The 20,625-nt window shown below is 42.1% G+C and overlaps 1 protein-coding gene across 1 annotated transcript in view; it reads right to left on the reverse strand.

Moving 5' to 3' along the window:
• The window catches only part of syne2b (spectrin repeat containing, nuclear envelope 2b), a 154,436-nt gene that overhangs the window by 42,826 nt on the left and 90,985 nt on the right, over nt 1-20,625 (reverse strand). Inside the window, 21 exon segments of the mRNA XM_071201671.1 lie at nt 905-1,063; nt 2,449-2,604; nt 4,292-4,417; nt 5,385-5,579; nt 6,741-6,972; nt 7,056-7,150; nt 7,237-7,384; nt 7,804-7,958; nt 8,298-8,405; nt 9,651-9,833; nt 10,019-10,223; nt 10,474-10,610; nt 10,761-10,931; nt 11,422-11,562; nt 11,697-11,852; nt 15,852-16,028; nt 16,214-16,363; nt 18,596-18,829; nt 19,204-19,339; nt 19,698-19,891; nt 20,410-20,541. Coding sequence (XP_071057772.1) covers nt 905-1,063; nt 2,449-2,604; nt 4,292-4,417; nt 5,385-5,579; nt 6,741-6,972; nt 7,056-7,150; nt 7,237-7,384; nt 7,804-7,958; nt 8,298-8,405; nt 9,651-9,833; nt 10,019-10,223; nt 10,474-10,610; nt 10,761-10,931; nt 11,422-11,562; nt 11,697-11,852; nt 15,852-16,028; nt 16,214-16,363; nt 18,596-18,829; nt 19,204-19,339; nt 19,698-19,891; nt 20,410-20,541 — 3,390 coding nt within the window.

Consider the following 20,625-nt stretch of genomic DNA (forward strand, 5'->3'; position numbering starts at 1 on the left):
AGACACTAAATGTAAAGTACCTGTCCTGAAAAGGTTTGAACCCCCTGGCAGGGCAATAACTTTGGGTTTCTATAACAGCAGTTGCCTCAACTACCCTCCACACCCCCCCCTCCTCGTCACCTCCCCACACTGTGACAAATGAAAGGTGCCGTGAACTGGACACAAAACACACCCGCGTGGCCCTGCTGGGGCTCAAACAGCTGTCGTCTCTTTAACAATCAGGGGGATACACAGCTTTTGGAAAAGCCCAGACCCTGCTTCGCCCAGTGAGCAGGCGTGACACAGCGAAATAAAAACAAACTGCTCCACTGCAAATGTATCTTGTTTCTCCAAAAAGGTGTTTTGCCGACAACTTTTTACAATTAAAGAGCGATATGACGCTCTCTAGAATCCCATCACCCACAACATGGTTAACATTTGTTGAGAACTTGACAGAAAGTATTACTATATGTAATAAATAAGGTCACATTTTGCACGGATATACAAACTATAAATCTGGCTAGCTTCATCCAAATACGCATCGAGCTATGAAGATACATGTGTCTGATTTTTGTAATTGTAAGGACAAAACAAATCACTTTTTTATCAGCCCTTGTGAACTTTCTAGCAACTTCTATTTTACATTTGGACAGGTTTTAAAGTCATCGTAATGACAAAAACCACAGATATATTGGACCCAAAAGTTATTTTCTTAAATATTCACTCAAAGTCAGATTGAAGGTTTCTTGTTTGGACCAATCCATTCACACAATAAACTTCAATCATCAGCTTTCATGGATGATGAATGTACAGCCATCAAAACATGCGACAGTAATCCCATCTTCAGTCCACTGTAACTAGTGGTTATCTGTTGTATCACGTAAACACTGTTGAATGGGATTGTGTCTACGCTTCAGCTTCCTACCTTCTTGAGTTTCTCCACCATCTCCTCGATGTTGAGGTCGGAGTTGTGCGCCACCTTGTTCTCCATCTGCGCCAGCCACTCACACAGCTCCTTGTTCTTCTCTTTGAAGATGATCCAAGCATTCAGGCGGTCTTCGATCTCCTGTTTACGCATTGAAACCTGACACAAAAAGGATGTTGAGAAAGGAAATGAATAAGACGCTAGTTGCACTGTCGATGGATCTTTTACATCCTTACTACTAATGAGCCAGAGGCATGTGGTCCAATCCTTTCAACTTGATTCGTCTCGTGAGCAGAGTTGGGAGGGGGTGACGGAGTTGGATGCATGTTAGAACATGTTTTACTGTTCCAAATGGTCAAAGGTTAAGGTGACTGCGAAAGCCTGCCATCATAGAGAGGCGAGATGTGATCGTCTTTTAAATATGGAGATAATTCTTTTAGGTAGGAGTCGGAGGCCCATTGTCCACAACGATGTGATGGTGCGCAAAATAAAAGGCTTCTTATGATGAGGACTAAACTGAAAACTGTAGCTTCACTTTATCTTGTTTGACCTCCCGTTTCCTATCTTGAACAGCACACATCCACTTTGGTTAGAGGGGCATGTTGGTTTACAGGTCTATAAGTTCAAATGAACAAAACACACTCAGAGTTTAAAAGTGAAAGTGAGTATTATCACTCCCCCTCCCCCAGACTCATTTCCATACAAAAGCCCATGACAACATGTCTCTCCTGTCACCCTCTGTTCCCCCTTCACCACCCCCCCCCACCACAGACCTGTTGGTCACTTCAGTCCTACACAAGATGTACTAACTTAACTCCTCATTAAAGGCTCTGGCTCCAAACACTAATGACCTGGAAAGAGAGAATTCTGGTTCAAATGCAGCATGCTTATAACGTCTGCAGGAGTGAGGACTGTCTCCAACAAGTCAGATGACCAACTTTGATTTAATCAAAGACAATTAAGGGTCTACATTGAGCTGCACTTACTTTTGACTCACGTTGTCTCCTAGTTTTGAAGCAGTTTGGGAATCTCACCTGACTGGCTGCTGTCTCTCAACTCTCACACACACTTAGACTAACAAGCACACACTAAACACAAGGTGAGCTGCTTGCACAAGTTAGCTTTAAAATGATTAACCTTCCACAACCAGCAGTCCTACACTTTCATTTTCAAATGAATCAATGGTGAATCCAAAAGAAAATGGGAACATTATTTTAAAGTGTTTCCCAAAGAGGTAACAAGTTGAATAACGGGGTTTCCCTTTGAACAACAGGTTTGTTGCCATATTGACGACACACGCTACAAACTACAAAGTACTTACTCCAAAGGAAAGTAGTACCCATTTAAACATCAGGCTGATGTCACTCCCAGCAAGATCACAATCAAGATCACATGTAAGTGTTCAAAATAAATATATAATTAAAAGCAGACTAACAGTGGAGACAATCTCATGTACCGGTTGTGATTGGAGGATAACCTGAGACACTTGATGAGAAGATGAGTCCCATCATGTGTCATCGTCCTCAGGAGCTTATCAGACTTACCTTGAGGCAGAGTTCCTCCCACTGACAGTGCAGGTGCTCCACCTGCTCCTGCAGCAGCAGGACGTCGTCGGCGATGATGTACTGGGACAGATCCGTCTTCATGGTGCTCAGCTCTGTCAGGCTCTCAGCCCAGTCCTCCAGGCAGTCCTCGTTCTCCTGCATACCATAACACAGCGAGCGCCACAACAAACGGTCAGACCTCCTCTCCCACAGCTCACTCTACAGATACTCCCTGATGTCTCTGTCTGCCCGGCCCCTTTCTCTCTCCCCGTCTCTCTTTTCTCTCTCTTTCTACTGGCCCAGAGAGGATTAATGAGGGCCACCGGCTGCAGGCCGGCCGGGGGAGGGGTGCATTGGAGGGGGGAGGGGAGGGGATTGAGGGAGGGGTGGGGGATAAAGGCAGTGATGGGTCAGAGAGGATGTGTTGAGACAAACCTGTTTCAAACTTGGCTTTGCATTCTTTGACCTCTAGTGATCGTTTTCACCGAAGGCTCCAAGTCTGTGTGAAGTGGACTGCTTCCTGATGTCCTTACAATATGTCTTCTTCACAAACTGTTAGTCTGGTTTGGATATTTTAAAAAAGTGGGGCTTTATTGCTATTGTTACTATGAAAAGTTATGTGAATCTAAACTTTACAATCTGTATCAATGGATTAGAGTCTAGTCTTTTATTCATTTTCAAAAAGATGGTGCTTAGCGCTATCGTGTAATGCAGTACAACTGCACAGCAGAAATAAAAAGCCCAAATGTTATAGGGAGTAGTAGGACATTTTGGGACAAAGTTCATTCAGGGGATTACATTTGTTTCCAATTATTCCGTTCTTTCAAAAAAAATACATGATACTTGAAAACCCTCCTGTACATTCAGGGTCAAATTGACCCGTTTGAAAGTTTGAAAATCTACGAAAAATACTTTTTCTTTGTATAAACTTCTTCTACTTACCTTAAAAAGACACGCGCGCACACACACACACACACACACACACACACACACACACACACACACACCACACACACACACACACACACACACACACACACACACACACACACACACACACACACACACACACACACACACACACACACACACTACACACACACACACACACACACACACACACACACACACACACACACACACACTCTTAATTGCTGTTACAATCAAATACTTTAAATACAAATCCTTATGACTCATTTGGCTTGACATCAACCAATTGGAAAAAAAGTTGGAACATTTTAAAAGTCATTTAAAAAACGTTATGTTATGCAAAACTAATGTATTTTATATCAAGGTTTTTCCAATGTAAAAAAGAAAATAGAAAAATGTGTTTGAATGTATATGTTTTGTGAAAAGCCAGCGACTTATTCTAATGGAGCCATGATCTGAGAGGTGAATAACACAATTGCACTAATTCACACCAAATCCTGCATTTTGGTGTAAGAGTGTTGGTGAGTCCGGCTCCTGTGATGAGAGCCCAAAGGGATACGGATTTTCTTGTAGCCTTTTAGAAGATGAAACCGATTCAGTTTTGGAGAAGTCACATTGCAGTAGCCAATCGCATAACCATGTATAATGGGTAATTTCATATAAATGGGTCAATCAAAGAAGGGTAACTCAAATGAATGCCTGATTTGGTGTGAAAGCAGCCTTTTGGTCCCAAGTTACTTAGCAACAAAAATCATCCTTTGGCTCCAGCCAGTGAGGTCTAACTCCCACCATAATCACTGCACAGTGTCTCCTTCTCTGCACAGGGTGCTTAGTATAGAAATAAAACTGCCAGTGGACAGAACAGTGTGTGTTTTTGTTTTGTGTTTGTGAGACCAGCTGTGTGCAGATGTACCTTGATGTATTTCTCGGCACTCTGCAGCTCCTCTGCAAAATCTGGCATCGACTCGTTAAGTCTGGTCTTCAAGTCCTTCAACTGCAGCGTGCTGTCTCCCAGTCCGGCCTCGCAGCGCTCCCAGTTCTGTCACACAGTCAAAAACTGCTTAGAACTCTTTGATCACACTGATCGATGCTGTGGCATCTGAACCTGCTGATAAGGCTTTGAGACGACTTCTTTGTCTTTGGCTTCCTAAACCTATCCACAGTCATTCATTAGAGCAGATTACATTAACTTGGCCGCTCGCGATGCAAACAGAATCTGTCCGAGGCCGAGGACAGAAGGAGGATTCAGGTGTACCAGGCAGAGATTAGGTGGTGACAAAAAACATCAACAATAACTGCTTTAAGGTTTTTAAAGACACATTTTGTAAATATTTGCTTGTGTCAGGAAATTGCTCACATTTTATAAAATGAATTAATATTAAAAAAAATAGACTCAATCAATGATATAGAAACTCTCCAGACCAAACTGGAAAATTGCAAAAATGAAATTAGGGCTATAAATAACAATTATTAAACATTTTCTAAACTATTAATAGTTTGTCTTTAAAATGTCCGGACACAGACAAGAGGCCACATGGATGTCTTTACAACATTACTTGCCTTGTCCAACTAAACATCAGAATATTAAATTGAGAAGGATATGAAGCAGAAAGAAACAATTAAACAAACTGACATTAGTAAATAAAAACACGAGAAGGTTTGACATTGTTCTTGCAGCAGTAGATACGTTTCTTCCTGCCTTGACCACAGACCATTTTAATGTTGGGCCCAATCCATGACCAGGACCATGGGGTCCCAGTCCAGACCCAATCCCAATAAGAGCAATTAAAACCAAGTCTAACCCCATTACAAGCAAACACCCGAAGAAGGCAGCATATTTAAATGTTCAAAAAGGTAGTGAAGTCCAACATGGACACGGAGGCCAGGACCAAGTCATGTAGGTACAAAACACTTCTCCAAAACACAGCAGACTAAGATCTGTAAAATACCTGAAGGCATCACTTCATCTGCTGCTGAACCACAGTGAGTTAAGAGAACTTCCTTGCCTGCACGATAGCGTCGGTGAGGTCCATCCTGCGGCCCAGCAGGCTGTGGAGCTTCTCCCAATCCTCCTGCAGGTTTCCCAGGTCCGTCCGCAGCTGAGTCTGGGTCTCCTCGTCCCCCATGGAGAAGAGCTGCCGGCCCACTTCCAGAGTGTGGATGAAGCTGCACTGATACCTCTGGAACAACAGCTCCGTGTGCTGAGGACAGATTATATAAAAGATGACGGGAGAAAAAGAAAGGAAGACAGAAAGAGACCAGGAGAGAAAGCTTAGCATTGAGCTGCTCTGTGATTTCTGCAGTGAAGGGTTCCCTTTTATTGAGAAGCAGCTATCTGCTCCTGTTCATCTTAATCAAGCACTCACAAGACCTAGAAAGGAATCACTCTTCCTTATCTCTTTTCTTTCCCTTTTAATGTAAATGTAATCATGAGCACTTGTTTCCTTTTCCTAAGTCTCAAACCAGGCCTCAGGCGGAGGTTTAGTTCCTGTTTGTGGTAACGACTGATCTTTATCTCAACTAACAGTGTTTTAAACTCATTCATAAAAACAGCCAAGTTGTTTCTGGAGGGTGTGAAAGTGAACAAGTAGATTGTAGGAACAGTCGGATTCAGGACAGGGACAAGGATTGTGTTAAAGAAGATGTAAATAACATCATCCACTCAGGCCATACCATCTTAGATCTGATGCTGTCATTTACTGCTGCGAATCTTTGCTTTTTTACATTAGAATATTCTGTCCTTGATGTTTAAAGAGGCCATTTATCCTTTTTGGGGTTGTCCAGGTTTTCGTGCAAGTAAATCCCTGTGTTCCCTCCAGGGGTGAGTTTCTCTTCCACAAACTCCCCCGGGCCTGAAACGCCTCCATTTTGTTTACTTCTGTAACATAGTGACATCTCTATGTAACACTTGCGCAATGTGTTGGCTAGCGCTCCAACACATTGTACGTGATAAGGCTAAGGGGAGGCTAAGGGGAGGCTAAGGGGAGGGACAGCTCTAAGCGGTTGACCAATCACAACAGATATTTCCCCCAGAAACCTGCCGGTCCGCTGCAACTCTTACTACTTTTAAATCCAGGCTGAAGACTTTTCTTTTTGTCGCTGCTTTTAATTGAAACTGAGCCGTTGTGTTCATCAGTAAAGTGGAACTTCTGTGTGAACTATTCATATCTTAAACTGCACTGTAACTTTTATTCATGTATTTTTTCTTTTAATGTTTCTTTTATTATCTTTTCTTTTGAATGACTGTTTTTAAATGCCTTTGTCTGAATGTCTTTCATTTTTGTAAAGCACCTTGAATTGCCTTGTGTTGAAAGGTGCTCTATAAATAAACTTGCCTTGTGTGGAATAATGAATTCCCTCACCTGCAGGCCCTGGAGGGAGCGTCTCAGCTGCTGCAGGCTGCAGTGTGCCGGGCCGGCGGGGGGGAGGAGGGTCTGCGTCTCCGTCAGGAACCTCTGCAGCTTCTTCAGGCTGCGGCTGTACAGGTGCCAGTTCCTCAGCAGCCCCTCCACCAGGCAGCGCCGCTGGTCCGCCCGCTGCACCGCCCCCTGCCAGTGCTCCCGGAGGTGGGTGAGCTTCAGGATGAAGTCACTCCTGGATAACACAGTTCAGAAATGATGGTAAACTTTCCCTTACACTTTTAATACTACAATGATAATACACTTTGGTCGTCTTACCTGTCCTCCACCTCTCCTCTCTGCAGCAGATGAAGAGCTTCAGTGATGACGGAATGCAGGATCTGGTGTCCAGAAAACAGCTCCGTCTGAAAACGCTGACACGCCATAAGAGATCAGGATTCCATCTCTGTGTGTTGAAGGGTTTGTAGATCTGTTGTGATTGAGTGTGTGATTCAGATACCTTGTGTGTGCAGAGCTGCTGTCTGAGGCCGGTGTAGGAGCCGGCCACGTCCACAGCCAGGCTGTCCTCCATCCTCTGCAGGAAGGACATCCAGCTCTCACACTTCTGCTCAAAGCTCTGCCGCCTCAGAGCCTCCGTCTGAAGCTCACTGCACACAGAAAACAATACACTGTTGGAGAAAAACAATCATCTCAAATCTGCTAAGTGCTGCGCTACATTTCTTTCATGTATTTAGAGTTTAATGGGGTCTGTCCTTAAATGTATTTATTTTGTACGTCTTTTACTCTCACATTTTGAATCAAACCGTAAAAGGATTTTGTGATTTCACTTATAGCATGACAATAAGGTGTTGAACAAAGTATCTATAAAGATCTATGTTCTTTTGAGTATATTCTGAGCGTCTGATGACAGTTCTGGTACAAAGTGTAGGATCACAGAGTGTGTTTTTAGTGTTAGCAACAGGGCAAGTTATCATAAAATCAATCTCACTATTAAATATCCAGATGTTTTGCTACAAAGGCATAGTAAAATCATACCTTTTGGTACATGACATAAACTATAACTTACCTGCAGGTCTCCTCAGCTCGGGCGGAGGTTTCGGTCCAGCGATTGTTGAGGCGTTGCAGACGGCGCGCTGCAGCGTCTCCGACCGTCAGGCTGCAGCTCTGCTCATTCAGTACGTCCAGATCAGCTGACAGGCCGCTCAGCTCGAGGAGGCCAGACTGGAAACACATGGTGGCAGCTCAGATCACAAAGTCTGAACTACTGCATGCGTGACATTACAGCTGAGAAATACTTCATGCTTTAAACTTGTTCTGTGATCTTCTGTCCACATTCTAATCTTCTAATATATTTCGTTTTTGACTCGTGGTTTGGAAATGTCTCGGGTGTAGATAAACCTATTATTTATAGCTTTAAGTGTCCTTAAAGGTCCAGACCTTTGGAAACTAGTCCAAAAAGTATGTTTACCACAATAACAATTCAAGACATCTTTGTAGGATTAAAACAGAGAGGAAGAAGCAGTCCTACAATCATCCGAAACTCAGTACATGTTCTCTCACCTGGTCTGCGGTGGGACTCACATCCTGCAGTCGCTCCTGCCAGAGCTGCAGGTTTCCCTCCAGAGACTGCAGGACGCTTTCAAACTCCTGCAGCCGCTGAAGCTCCTCCTGCACGCAAACACGACACATGACTCACAGCCTACTGGGTCTTAATTTATAGGTCACTGATACTTAGTGCAAACAGGTGGCAGGTTACACAACACACAAGTTATGCAGTACTCTGGAACAGCGCCTGCATCATAGAGCATATCCAAAAGTATCTACTAGAGCAGAGGTTCCCAACCTGGGTATTTGGCCTCAGATGATTCGAGGCCAAATATGATATTTAGACTTTTTTTTAATTTATTTTTTACATATAATTGTAAGGTAATACATGATTGTCACTACAAGCCTTGTCTCTACATTACAATAATAAAAAAAAATTGATTAATTAATTTGAATACAAATTCAAGTTAGTATTAAAGGCATAAAAAGATAGAAATGTATAATTCTTTCTTTTATAGAAATGTTTCTTCTGCGCGTAAAGTGTCCAAACCGGGCTTGTCTGGATAAGCGCATTTTTAAAACAGTCATTGTCCATGCCGGTTTCAGTTGGATTATTTGTCACAGTTGCTCCGATCAGATCTGTCTCCTCCATTTTGTAGATTATTTACGACTTTTGAATCCACATAAACACATCTGCAAAATCCGGCTTACTTTGAGCATGTGCTTTAAACAGTTTAATCCCTTTGTGAATTGTTTCCACTTGCGCCTTCCTTTAATTTCTTCATACAGCGGGAATCCAAATGAATGAATCCTGAGTCCAATAACCATCAAAGTCACTCCAATAGTGCTCCTTAATTACGCTTTCATCCTCCTTTAACAAAATACTTCACAGTCATCCAGTTTGTGACAGTAGTTGGAGCATTTTTGAGACTTTGCAACTTTAATTACCGCTGTTGGGCGCAACTTCCAACAGGAGTCATTTGGGGGGGCTCTTGGGAAAAAAGGTTGGGAACCCCTGTACCAGAGCATAAGAAATGTATTTTAACTTTTTCTAAACAATAAAACAATATTTTTAATTAAATAAGTTTGGATGAGCAAAAACGTATCAGTTATGTATTATAAATTATTAAAAAGCCACACAAATAATTAGCAACAGTAAAAGGCTTATATTTGGGTTTGTTTACATACAAATGTTAATTACCTGAGCCTTTTTTAATCTGACAGCTCATATCAATAATTTTCCTCAGGTAAAATGTTTCTTTGCTTCAGTATCACTGTGTACAGTTGTCTGAGTCACCTAGGACACAACAAATCCAAAATAACTTGGTCCAATCCCATAAACACACTCAGTGAATCAGCGAGTTGTACCTGCAGCTGACCCAGCTTCCTCGTCACCATCTGGCTGAGCTGCTGAACTCCACGTGCCAACAAGCGGCTCTCTGATTGGACCAGACTGGCAGCTAAAGGGTCCAGGTGACCAGTGAGATCCTTGGAGACCTTCAGCACCCCCTCCAGGTCGGACTGCAGAGAGTCTGTCCTCTCCAGGAGACTCTGGAGCGCAGAACAAAAACAGATTTAGGTAAGATTTAGGTATTCCTTCAAAAACAGGGAAATGTTTTATATTAAGTTGGCACAAGTAAACTTAGAAATCATACATTTTTATATTAAGTGTTCTGATTCTTATTTCACTTCCTGTGAAGCTCTGAAATATTTGTTTGTGTTATTTATTTCCTCACCTGAGCATTGTGAACCCTGACAGTGAGCTGCTCTACAGTGTCATGTTCTCCAGGCGCTCCGCTCAGTGCTGAGCTGACATCGCTCTGCAGCGTCTGCAGCCGGGCGGAGAGAGACGCAGCCGGCCGGGCGTACACCTCCCACAGCTGCAGGACATCCTGACCCCTCTGGAGCTGCTGGTCCAACGCTCTGGACGATTCTGTCCAACTGGAGGACAAGAGGAGGATGGATTTAATAAAGAGAGTTACTGTGTAATTAAAACTATTTAAATATCAAAGGTTTTATTGTCATATGCTCAAAATCTACAGAGTAATTGTTTGCATGGAAATCTGAAGTCCCAGGCCCCGCCAACAGAGGACACTAAGGACTTAAAATAAATAAGGTAGTAAATAGTGCAAGTAAACGCATGACTAAGTGTGTCATTTGTCTGTGTGTTTTGTGAGTGTGTGGGTCTCACCTGTCCCTCTGTCTGTCCAGCTGCTGTGTGAGGAGAGTCTCAGCAGTAGGACTGATGATGTCTTTGAGGAAGGAGACGCTTTGATTTAATCTGTCCCACTCTGCCTCTGAAGCTGCTGTCTCCTCATGAAGAAGCTGCTTCCAACCATAAAAACAGCATTAAATTATCAGTTGTTCCAAAATAAATGATGTTCTTTCTGCACATTTGGTTCAGAAACCATAGAGCCTTTTCGCATTCTCTACATGTAGCAAAAGTTGCATGATATGTGTGATGAGGAGCAGTCCTACCTGCAGCCTTCCATGCAGATCTCTGTGTGCCTGCAGGCAGAGCTGAGGGCTGCTGTGATACTCAAGAGTCTGAGATCTTCTCACAGTGTTCAGCATCATCTGCTTCAGCTGCTTCTCCACACAATCCCACAGCTGCTGCGCCTCAACCAGCCTCTGTCTGACTGAGTCATGCTGTTAGTGACCAGACAGGATGTTTAATTATCGGGAGAAAAAGACATAACCAGACGACAAATACCAAACAATATATATTTAAGATAAAGCTGGCAAAAATGACCTCACAACATTCCTACCCAAAGCCCAATCGTTTATTAAAGTATGAATACATTTGGCGTCATTGTTACTATTGATGCTATGTATCATGGTTTGTATTCATTTTGCTGATGGTAATTAGATAAAGTCATCCAACGAGAGGTCACACAACAACAACACCTGAAGCTTTCTCTTTAAGGTTTTTGCAAAATGCAGTCTTTATTTCTTCAATTTTTTGGAATATTTTCTGTTGTTTTTATTTATTTTATAATAGTTTAAGACGTTTTAACAATGTAAGGCGCTTAGTGAATTTGCTTTTAGAAGTGCTGTGTAAATACCTTTTTTAAATTGTTATTATGTTTTCCTCTACAACCAAAACAATTTCCACATCTTCATTTCCTCACTCATTCACCTGTTGTGTGAGAGCTGCACAGGCCTGGATGGATGTATCTGTTTTAGACATTAAATCACAGCTGCTGTTTCCTCCTCGATCAAGTTTGCCTCTCATCTCCTGAAGAGCTTCACACCTCTGCCTGATCTTCTCCTCGAGATCCTGAAACACAGAGAAAACAAAGAGGAAAACAAATGATTTCCTTGGCGAAGACTTTAAGCTTTATGACTTTCCAAATCCTGAAAAGGCACATTTTCTACAGGTGCTTGATTGATAGTGCAGATGTGACCTCTGACCTGGCAGGTGCTGATGCTCTGGAGCAGCTCCGTCTGGCTGCTGGGTGTCTGAGCAGACTTCATCCAGAGGATCTGATCTGTGATCCAGCTGTTGATCTGCTGCAGGCGGGCCTCATGCTCCAACCTGCTCCTCAGCTCCTGCTCCACCTTCTGGATCTGGTCACCATAAACAACATCAGGTCAAACATATTACATAATACATTTAAAAAAGTGAAAACTTAGTTAACATTGTTGGTAAAAAGGCAAATGTTTGCTCCAACTAATATGCGTTTACCATGTCCCCAAAGGAAAGTGATTCAATGCATTTACATGCAGCCTAACATGTGATATGGTGGAAAGCTCCATACAAAAAATAACTTGTAAGTGGATCGTGAGTCAGATGTGTTTATTCAATCTACAATTTCCGAGAATAAAACCACATTTGATCCTTAACTTTTTAACCAACATATATTAGAAGCCTGAAAGTGCTATGGGTGAATCATAACCACCACTGAGCTTGCATGTCAGCAGATCCAATCCCATTAAAACCTTACCTATTTTTCCACAGGCCCTGAAAACTGCAGTCATTAAACCGCTCTTAAAAAAGAATAATCTAGATGCTTCAGTAATGAACAATTACAGGCCCATAACAAACCTGCCATTTCTAGTTAAAATCATTGAAAAAGTTGTTTTTCAACAGTTGAGTAACTTCTTGCATTTAAATAACTGTTTCGATGTGTTCCAGTCAGGATTTCGTCCAAACCACAGCACTGAGACTGCTCTTGTAAAGGTCTTCAATGACATCCACTTAAACACAGACAGTGGCAGAACTTCAGTGTTAGTAGTATTAGATCTCAGTGCTGCGTTTGACACTGTTGACCACAACATATTACTAGACCGACTGGAAAACTGGGTGGGACTTTCGGAAAACAGTCCTACTTCCTACTTAACCCTCCGGTATCATTCGATTGGACTACGCAAATTAGTCATTCGAGACAAAAAGGTCCACTGCAAAAGACTTTGATAAAAACATTATATTAAAAGGTTTTTTTCACAACTTTTTTGGGTTCAATCTTTAAAGCAACTTCCACCCTAATAGAAAATACCAAAAATGTAATCATTTTCAGGATTTTAACCCTTTAAATGTCATTTTGAATACATGAAACTACTGTTTTTTTTCATGATGAAAACAGAGAAAATTAATCTGTTAAAAAACTAATAATGCTAAAAAAATCAATTGTGCTGCTAATCTTTGACATATCCAAGACTGTTATAAAAAAAAAAGAGGCAGTCACCAGATATGTATTTTTTGGAAAATAACTAATTTTCTCTGTTTTCAATATGAAAAAAACCAGCAGTTTCATGTATTCAAAATGGCATTGAAAGAGTTAAAATCCTGAAAATGATTACATTTTCGGTATTTTCTATTAGGGCGGAAGTTGCTTTAAAGATTTAACCCAAGAAAGTTGTGAAAAAAACCTTTTAATCTAATGTTTTTATCAAAGTATTTTGCAGTGGACATTTTTGTCTCGAATGACTAATTTGCGTAGTCGATTTGTTACACAGTGAATTAAAGACCGATTTGAACATTTGAAATTGGAATTCCAAAATAGATCGAGAAAATAGCCTTGTTACAACAAATCAGGCCATTTGCACCAACACAAGTTATTGCAAAATGAAAAGTGAAAAATGACCCATATAGACAAAAACGTCCACAGTGACAGAAACAACTTTGTTTCTATAGGTAAATACTAGGGCTGTCAGTCGATTAAAATATTTAATCGCGATTAATCGCATGATTGTCCATAGTTAATCGCGATTTATCGCAAATTAATCGCACATTTTTTATCTGTTCTAAATGTACCTTAGAGGAATATTTTTCAAGTTTTTAATACTCTTATCAACATATGAGTGGACAAATATGCTTTATGCTAATGTTTATTATCATTTGAACAATGACAAATATTCTCATGAATATTAAACACAACAACCTGGAACCTCTCATACGTGTGTGTGTGTGTGTGTGTGTGTGTGTGTGTGTGTGTGTGTGTGTGTGTGTGTGTGTGTGTGTGTGTGTGTGTGTGTGTGTGTGTGTGTGTGTGTGTGTGTGTGTGTGTGTGTGTGTGTGTGTGTGTGTGTGTGTGTGTGTGTGTGTGTGTGTGTGTGTGTTGGAGCTATGTGCAACTCAAGGCATATGCTCGAACGGGAGCTGCCTGGACGCTGCAATCATGAGTGTGCTGACTTCTCGTACAATGTCCCGCTGTCTGCTTCCTGCATCAAGTCAAGTGCTCAGCGCAGTTGTGTGGATAGGGCGCTCCTCTGTTTTCATTTAAACAGCTCCTTATACCCGTTAGCGCAGCTAGCTAGCACCAGATGCTAACAACAACAATAGCCGCGTTCACACTGCGGTACGGTAATGCACGTAAGGTCTCTCCCTCGCTCGCTCGGGCCACACACACACACACACACACACACACACACACACACACACACACACACACACACACACACACACACACACACACACACACACACACACACACACACACACACACACACACACACACACACACACACACACACACACACACACACACACACACACACCACACACACACACACACACACACACACCACACACACACACACACACACACACACACACACACACACACACACACACACACACACACACACACACACACACACACACACACACACACACACACCCTCCCGGTCCTCCCGATGGCCAGTCGGTGCCTGCCGGTGAGCGTGGAAGTGTGGTCTGCCACAAGCGGGCGGCAGGAGCCGGGCTGTCAGCAGCATCAGCTTGTAGATGGTATTTTAAACTCGATGCGCTCTGAAACTACGGGGCGGCCGAGGAAAAAAAAATACACATGCGTTAATCGCGTTAAAATAATTAGTGGCGTTAACTTGACAGCCCTAGTAAATACACATCTGAGTTGACAAATATGACATGTGGGGTTCCTCAAGGCTCCATCGTGGGGCCTCTTCTCTTTAACGTATACATGCTACCACTGGCTCAGATAATGAAGAACAACAAAATCAGTTACCATAGCTATGCAGATGACACACAAATGTATGTAACAATTTCACCAGGAGACTATGCTCCAATTCAAACACTGAGTAAGTGCATTGAACAAATCAATGACTGGATGTGTCAGAACTTTCTCCAATTAAACAAAGATAAAACTGAGGTAATAGTTTTTAGAGCCAAGGCAGAACGTTTAAAAGTTAGCGCTGAGCTTCAGTCTGCAATGTTCAAAACAACAGATAAAGCCAGAAATCTAGGTGTAGTCATGGACTCTGACCTGAGTTTCAACAGTCACATTAAAAAAGTTACTAAATCAGCCTACTATCACCTAAAGAATATATCTAGGATTAAAAGACTAATGTCACAGCAGGATTTGGAAAAACTTGTCCATGCTTTTATCTTCAGTAGACTGGACTACTGTAATGGTGTCTTTGCAGATCTCACTAAAAAATATATTAGAAAGCTGCAGCTGATTCAGAACGCCGCTGCTCGAGTCCTCACTAACACTAAGAAAGTGGATCACATCACTCCTGTTCTGAAGTCTTTACACTGGCTTCCTGTGTGTCAAAGAATAGATTTCAAAATACTGCTGCTGGTTTATAAAGCACTGAATGGTTTAGGCCCAAAATACATTTCTGACCTCCTGCTAAATGATGAACCATCCAGATCTCTCAGGTCTTCAGGGACTGGTCAGCTTTCTGTCCCCAGAGTCAGAACTAAACATGGTAAAGCAGCGTTCAGTTATTATGCTCCAAATATCTGGAACCAACTCCCAGAAACCTGCAGGTCCGCTGCAACTCTGACTACTTTTAAATCCAAGCTGAAGACTTTTCTTTTTGTCCCTGCTTTTAATTGAACTATTAATATCTTAGACTGCACTGTATCTTTTATCCATGTATTTTTTGTTTTAATGTTTATTTTATTAGCTTTTCTTTTTAATGACTGATTTTAAATGCCATTTTCTTAATGTCTTTCATTTTTTTGTAAAGCACTTTGAATTGCCTTGTGTTGAAAAGTGCTATATAAATAAACTTGCCTTGCCTTGAAAAAGACCATGTGATGCAATTGAACATATGAGAAAAACAAAATAAGTATCTTTGATTTGTTGTTTGCTTTCTGACCTGAGATTGCAGAGTTCCCTGCAGACTGAGCCACTGATGGTTGAGACGACCCTGCTCCTCTGCAAACAGGTTGTGTTCATAGCGCCCCCTCTGGCCCTCATCAGAACTGCAGCTCTGTAGCGGTTGGCTCACAAAGTCCAGTGTGGCGTGATGGGCCGACATTTCTGTCTGACACTCCTGAGGAAAATGCCATAGAGGGAGAGAGAGTAAATCAACTAGATACACAACTAATCACAATTTTATCTTTAGTAAAAAACCTAAATGAATGCACTAAAAACCCTCCGCTACAGGATGAAAACACTTCAGGAATCGGGCCAGTTAAGCAGGATATTTGTGGCATATTATATTTAGCACTTCTTTACCTTGCAGTGTTTCAAGAGCTGACTCAGATCAGTGTTTGGGGAGGTTTGTGTGATCCTGCTGCGATGCTCCTCCAGCTGTGACTCAGCAGAAAGAAGCCAGGCCTGCAGCTCAGACAGGGCCTCCTGCTGGGTCAACGTCTGCATCCATCGCTGAGGAGGAGGAGGAGGAGGAGGAGGAGGAGGAGGAGGAGGAGGAGGAGGAGGCGGAGGAGGAGGAGGAGGAGGAGGAGGAGGAGGAGGAGGAGGAGGGAGGAGGATGATAGAGGAGGAGTGAATTACTTCATTGATGTTAAACAGTTACAACACTACTTACTCAGACTACAAACAGAATTGGTAAGTTTGCTTTATTTTATTCACTGTTTCAGTCATCTGACCTTCAAGACATTGACATTATTAACCTTTCGTAGTCCTCAAAAAAGCCAAAGAAAGTTCAGGTAGTCAAGAATTTCACATTTCGGTTAGTTTAAGATAATATACATACACTGAATATGTGTTTTTTGTGAAGTATTTTTATTTTTTCATGCATATGTAAGTACAGAAAGTAACTACTTGTTTTAAATTGTGTATACATTTGCTCATTTGTGAGAAACAAATTAAATGTGTTCACCTGAAATAAGCCTTCAAAAACAATCTTTAATCAATCTCGAAAACAGGGTGAGCAGAGGGCAAAACATCAGATGGAGGGGAGAGAAAAACTCAAACTGAATAAGAAGAGTTGACAAAAACTGAGGAGAGGGGGAGAAAATAGACGAATGGGAGATAATATGAACAGCAGGGAGAGGAGATGAGAGGGAAAGGAAGAGAGAAGAGATGAGAGGAGGCGAGGATGATGGGACAGAAAGGATGAAGCCGAGGAGAGGATGGAAGAAGATTTTGAAGTTTCAGACGAACAGAAAAGCTGGAGGGGGTATGGTTTTCACACCAATAAGCAGAGAAGAGTCCTCAGGCTGGCATTGTGCTGCTCGAGGGGGAACTTTTAAAAGTAATTGGTGACAGGACTACTGCAGCGTGGCTTTCAAAATATCAAACTCTGTACATGTGGGCACTGAGAACCAAATTTGACACGTTTTGACAAAGAAACACATAAGGAATTACAATAAGATTCTATAAATATTAAGTAGGATAGGCCAAGATATTTTAGCATGGTTTGAAAATAAAGCTGATGTCCATTTTGACATTGAGGTTGTCTCACATGTGTTGAGAGATACTCTTGGTAAGTTTGATAGGGACTGGACCTCAATAGCATTTAAAGGTCCCATGTCATGGCAATTTCTACTGATCATAGTTCCATTGTTGAGGTCTACTAGAATAGATTTATATTGTGCAATTTTCCAAACTCACATTGGTTTCTCAAACAGCATCTCTGTATAGTATGTGGATTCACTCTCTGTCCTAAACGGCTTGTTGGAGCTCCTGCCCCCCCACCTCCCTGTGAGCCCAGTGTGCGCTGATTGGTCAGCTCGCCCACTCTGTTCTGATCAGTCCACCACCGTTACAGCGGAAAATCAGTGATTATGTGTTACAATGGCGTTAGCAACCAGAAAATGACACCAGTAATGACAAACAGATGAGAATTCTGCGTGGGGTCTCGGTGCCTTGTTGGCGGGACGTTGCGCGGCTCGCTGCTGTGAGGAGGGGACAGTGTGAGCTCTATTACTGGTGCTGCGTGGAGTCTGCGAGACAGCGCGAAACTCAGCCTGAGCACCATGGACTCGGGAAGGGGGGTGCTGAGGGGGCTGCAGCACCCCCATCTGCGAGGCTCCACTAGCACCCGCACCCGCAAACGCGGCGCACCTACAGTGTAAGCGCGCCACAGTTTCGCCACTGCGAGGCTCCACTAGCACCCCCCCAGCGCGTCACAGTTTCACCGCTGTGTGTGTGAGGAGCTCCACGGATTGGTCCATTTGGGTATGGTCACGTCACTGTACCCAGCAAGAAAGAAAATAAATCTCCTACGAGGCGTTCTGGGGCAGCATAGACAGGTCTTTTCTGTGTTAGTTTTACTCGCTACAGGGTGTACTTTGAGGGTTTGTGACTCTGCAGACCGTTTACATGCAGAAAAAGCTACATAACATAAGGGGACGGGTAATAACCGGAAAAGCATGACATGGGACCTTTAACACAAAAGAGGAATGGTTTAGTATTTTTGAGGTAACTTATTTTGCAAATGCCTACTCCTGCTGTTTACTCCTTTTTTTGTGTCAATGTTTATTTTTGTTCAGTTGCTTCTTGTATGTATTCTCTTAAGTGTGTTCCTTTGTATTGTATCATCTTATAACTGTTGAAAATAAAAAAAATACTGAACAAGATAAGGATAGGCCGAAATCCACATCCTTTTCTTTATATTTACATAATTGGTATGGAAGTTGGGAATTTCCTCACCTTATGCAGAGCTTGCTGGGTGACAGGAACATCGGCCAGGAGGCGGGACCAGTCCAGCTCCATCTGTCTGAGCTGAGCGTTGATGGAGCAGAGATCTGGGTCTGATGTCTCTTTGTCCTCTAGATTTAATTCTAAGTCTCCATCCTCTTCCTCCATCATCTGCAGCAGCTGGGTTCCCGCTCCGTTCACAACCACCTTCAGTCCAGACTTTGCTTCCATGCCTTTGGTCAAAACCTAAAAAATAACTATCATGTTATTTTGTTTTCTATGGCAATCATCAACTTAATACAATGTATTTGTGGTGTATTTGTGGTGGAGACAGATAAACTCTGTTTATTTCAAGTAATTGGTACATTTCCCCACTTTAGGTCTACAGACATAAAAACTAGAAGCTTTATTTCGATTAAAAGGCTATGTGGGCAGACTTTAAATATTAACCTGCTTGAACCTGATGTTATTTATTGTGTATTGTAAAAAAAACGTTTGTGACATAAAATTCAAAATAACATTAATGAATGTAACTAAAGTCTACATGTTAAAATGAAATTGAGCAGGTTTTATTTGTGCGCGTCTTTGTTATTTACAACGAGTGAGTGTTGTGTGCTCACCACAAACTGGAAGTAGTGATCACGCCTCTGTTCAACATCCATCTCCTCCTCTGCTGACACAGAGAGCTGACATCTGTCAATCATCTCTCTGGCCCCGCCCATCCAGTCAGCCAGTACAGCAGAGTCACAAAGAAACCTGGTTATTGGTGGGAAATAACACATTTTGATTAACAATTCGACATAGCTACAGGGTCACCTGCATATCTGTTATTGAAAAAGATATATATCAATACATAATTAATATATATAGATGTAAAACATTAAGGTGCTTTTTGATTGATGCTACGCACATTTTACAAAGACAAATATATTTTTCCGTACTTTGTTAGATTTGGATCGCATCATAAAATCCGGCCGTTAAAAAAACAAAAATATTATGAAAGTATAAAAATATTTTAACCACTCAAAAATATGGACTTTAAACATTTAAAAAATATTTGATAGTTAATACTTGATAAAACTTGTGAAGTTACTACATGTTTTCTCTCTCTCACCTGCTCCTTAGCTTCCTCTTCTTGTCTACATTTGTGCTTTGGTGCTCCACCTTCTTGTGAAGGGCTCTCCATCTTGCCTCCAGTTTGCTGTTGGCCACTCCCACTCCTCTGCAGCCCGCCTCCTGCAGCCAGAGCCCCGCCTCCAGCATCCGACTGAACCGCGCCTTGTTCTCCTGCAGAACGCCATGCAGCTCCTTTGAAAAACACAAAACTTTATTAACACTTAATCGCTTTTACTCGGTGTAAGATCACTATCATTGTTGTCACATATGTTTGTTCAGTACTACAGTATTTAATGTTAAGCAGGCGGTTAGCTTAGCTTAGCATATATACCGGGAGCTGGGGAAACAGCTAGCCTGGCTCTGATTTCAGATGGATAAAAGACACATTTCCAATCCTACAGCAGGGCAACAAGGAATATTAACCAAAATGAATGTTAGTTGGAGGTCGTGACTCGGCTAATAACTTACAGCAAAACCAAAGAACATCATGTACCCCTACAGAAAACAACCTTTCGCTTGTATGTAATTGAGCCAATTAGGTTTTTGAGTGCAATGCACAAAGTACATCATCGAGAGCGCGCTAAAATATTCTCTAAATGAGCAGAACGGAACATTGCGAAATGCGCTCGGTCCCCGAGACGGCTGCTTTTTTGGTGCATTTCAATTATCCGCCGACGGTCAGAAAGAACACATTTATTCATAAAAATTACCTGGTAGACTGAGAGTTTCTCTGATATCCTCTCCTCTGAATTACCCTCCTTGTGCATCTTGATAGATGAAGTTTCAATGGTACTCAGCAGGGAGTCTGACCAGGCTCTGTCCTCCTCCCACTGCGACCACATCTGAGACAGATGGAGAAATGATGAAGTGCAGGAAAATTGTTTATTAACATCAATGTGATTATTTTCCTATGACATTTATATTTC

Source organism: Pseudochaenichthys georgianus, chromosome 22 (assembly GCF_902827115.2).
Source record: "Pseudochaenichthys georgianus chromosome 22, fPseGeo1.2, whole genome shotgun sequence".
In the NCBI taxonomy this organism is placed as follows: domain Eukaryota; kingdom Metazoa; phylum Chordata; class Actinopteri; order Perciformes; family Channichthyidae; genus Pseudochaenichthys; species Pseudochaenichthys georgianus.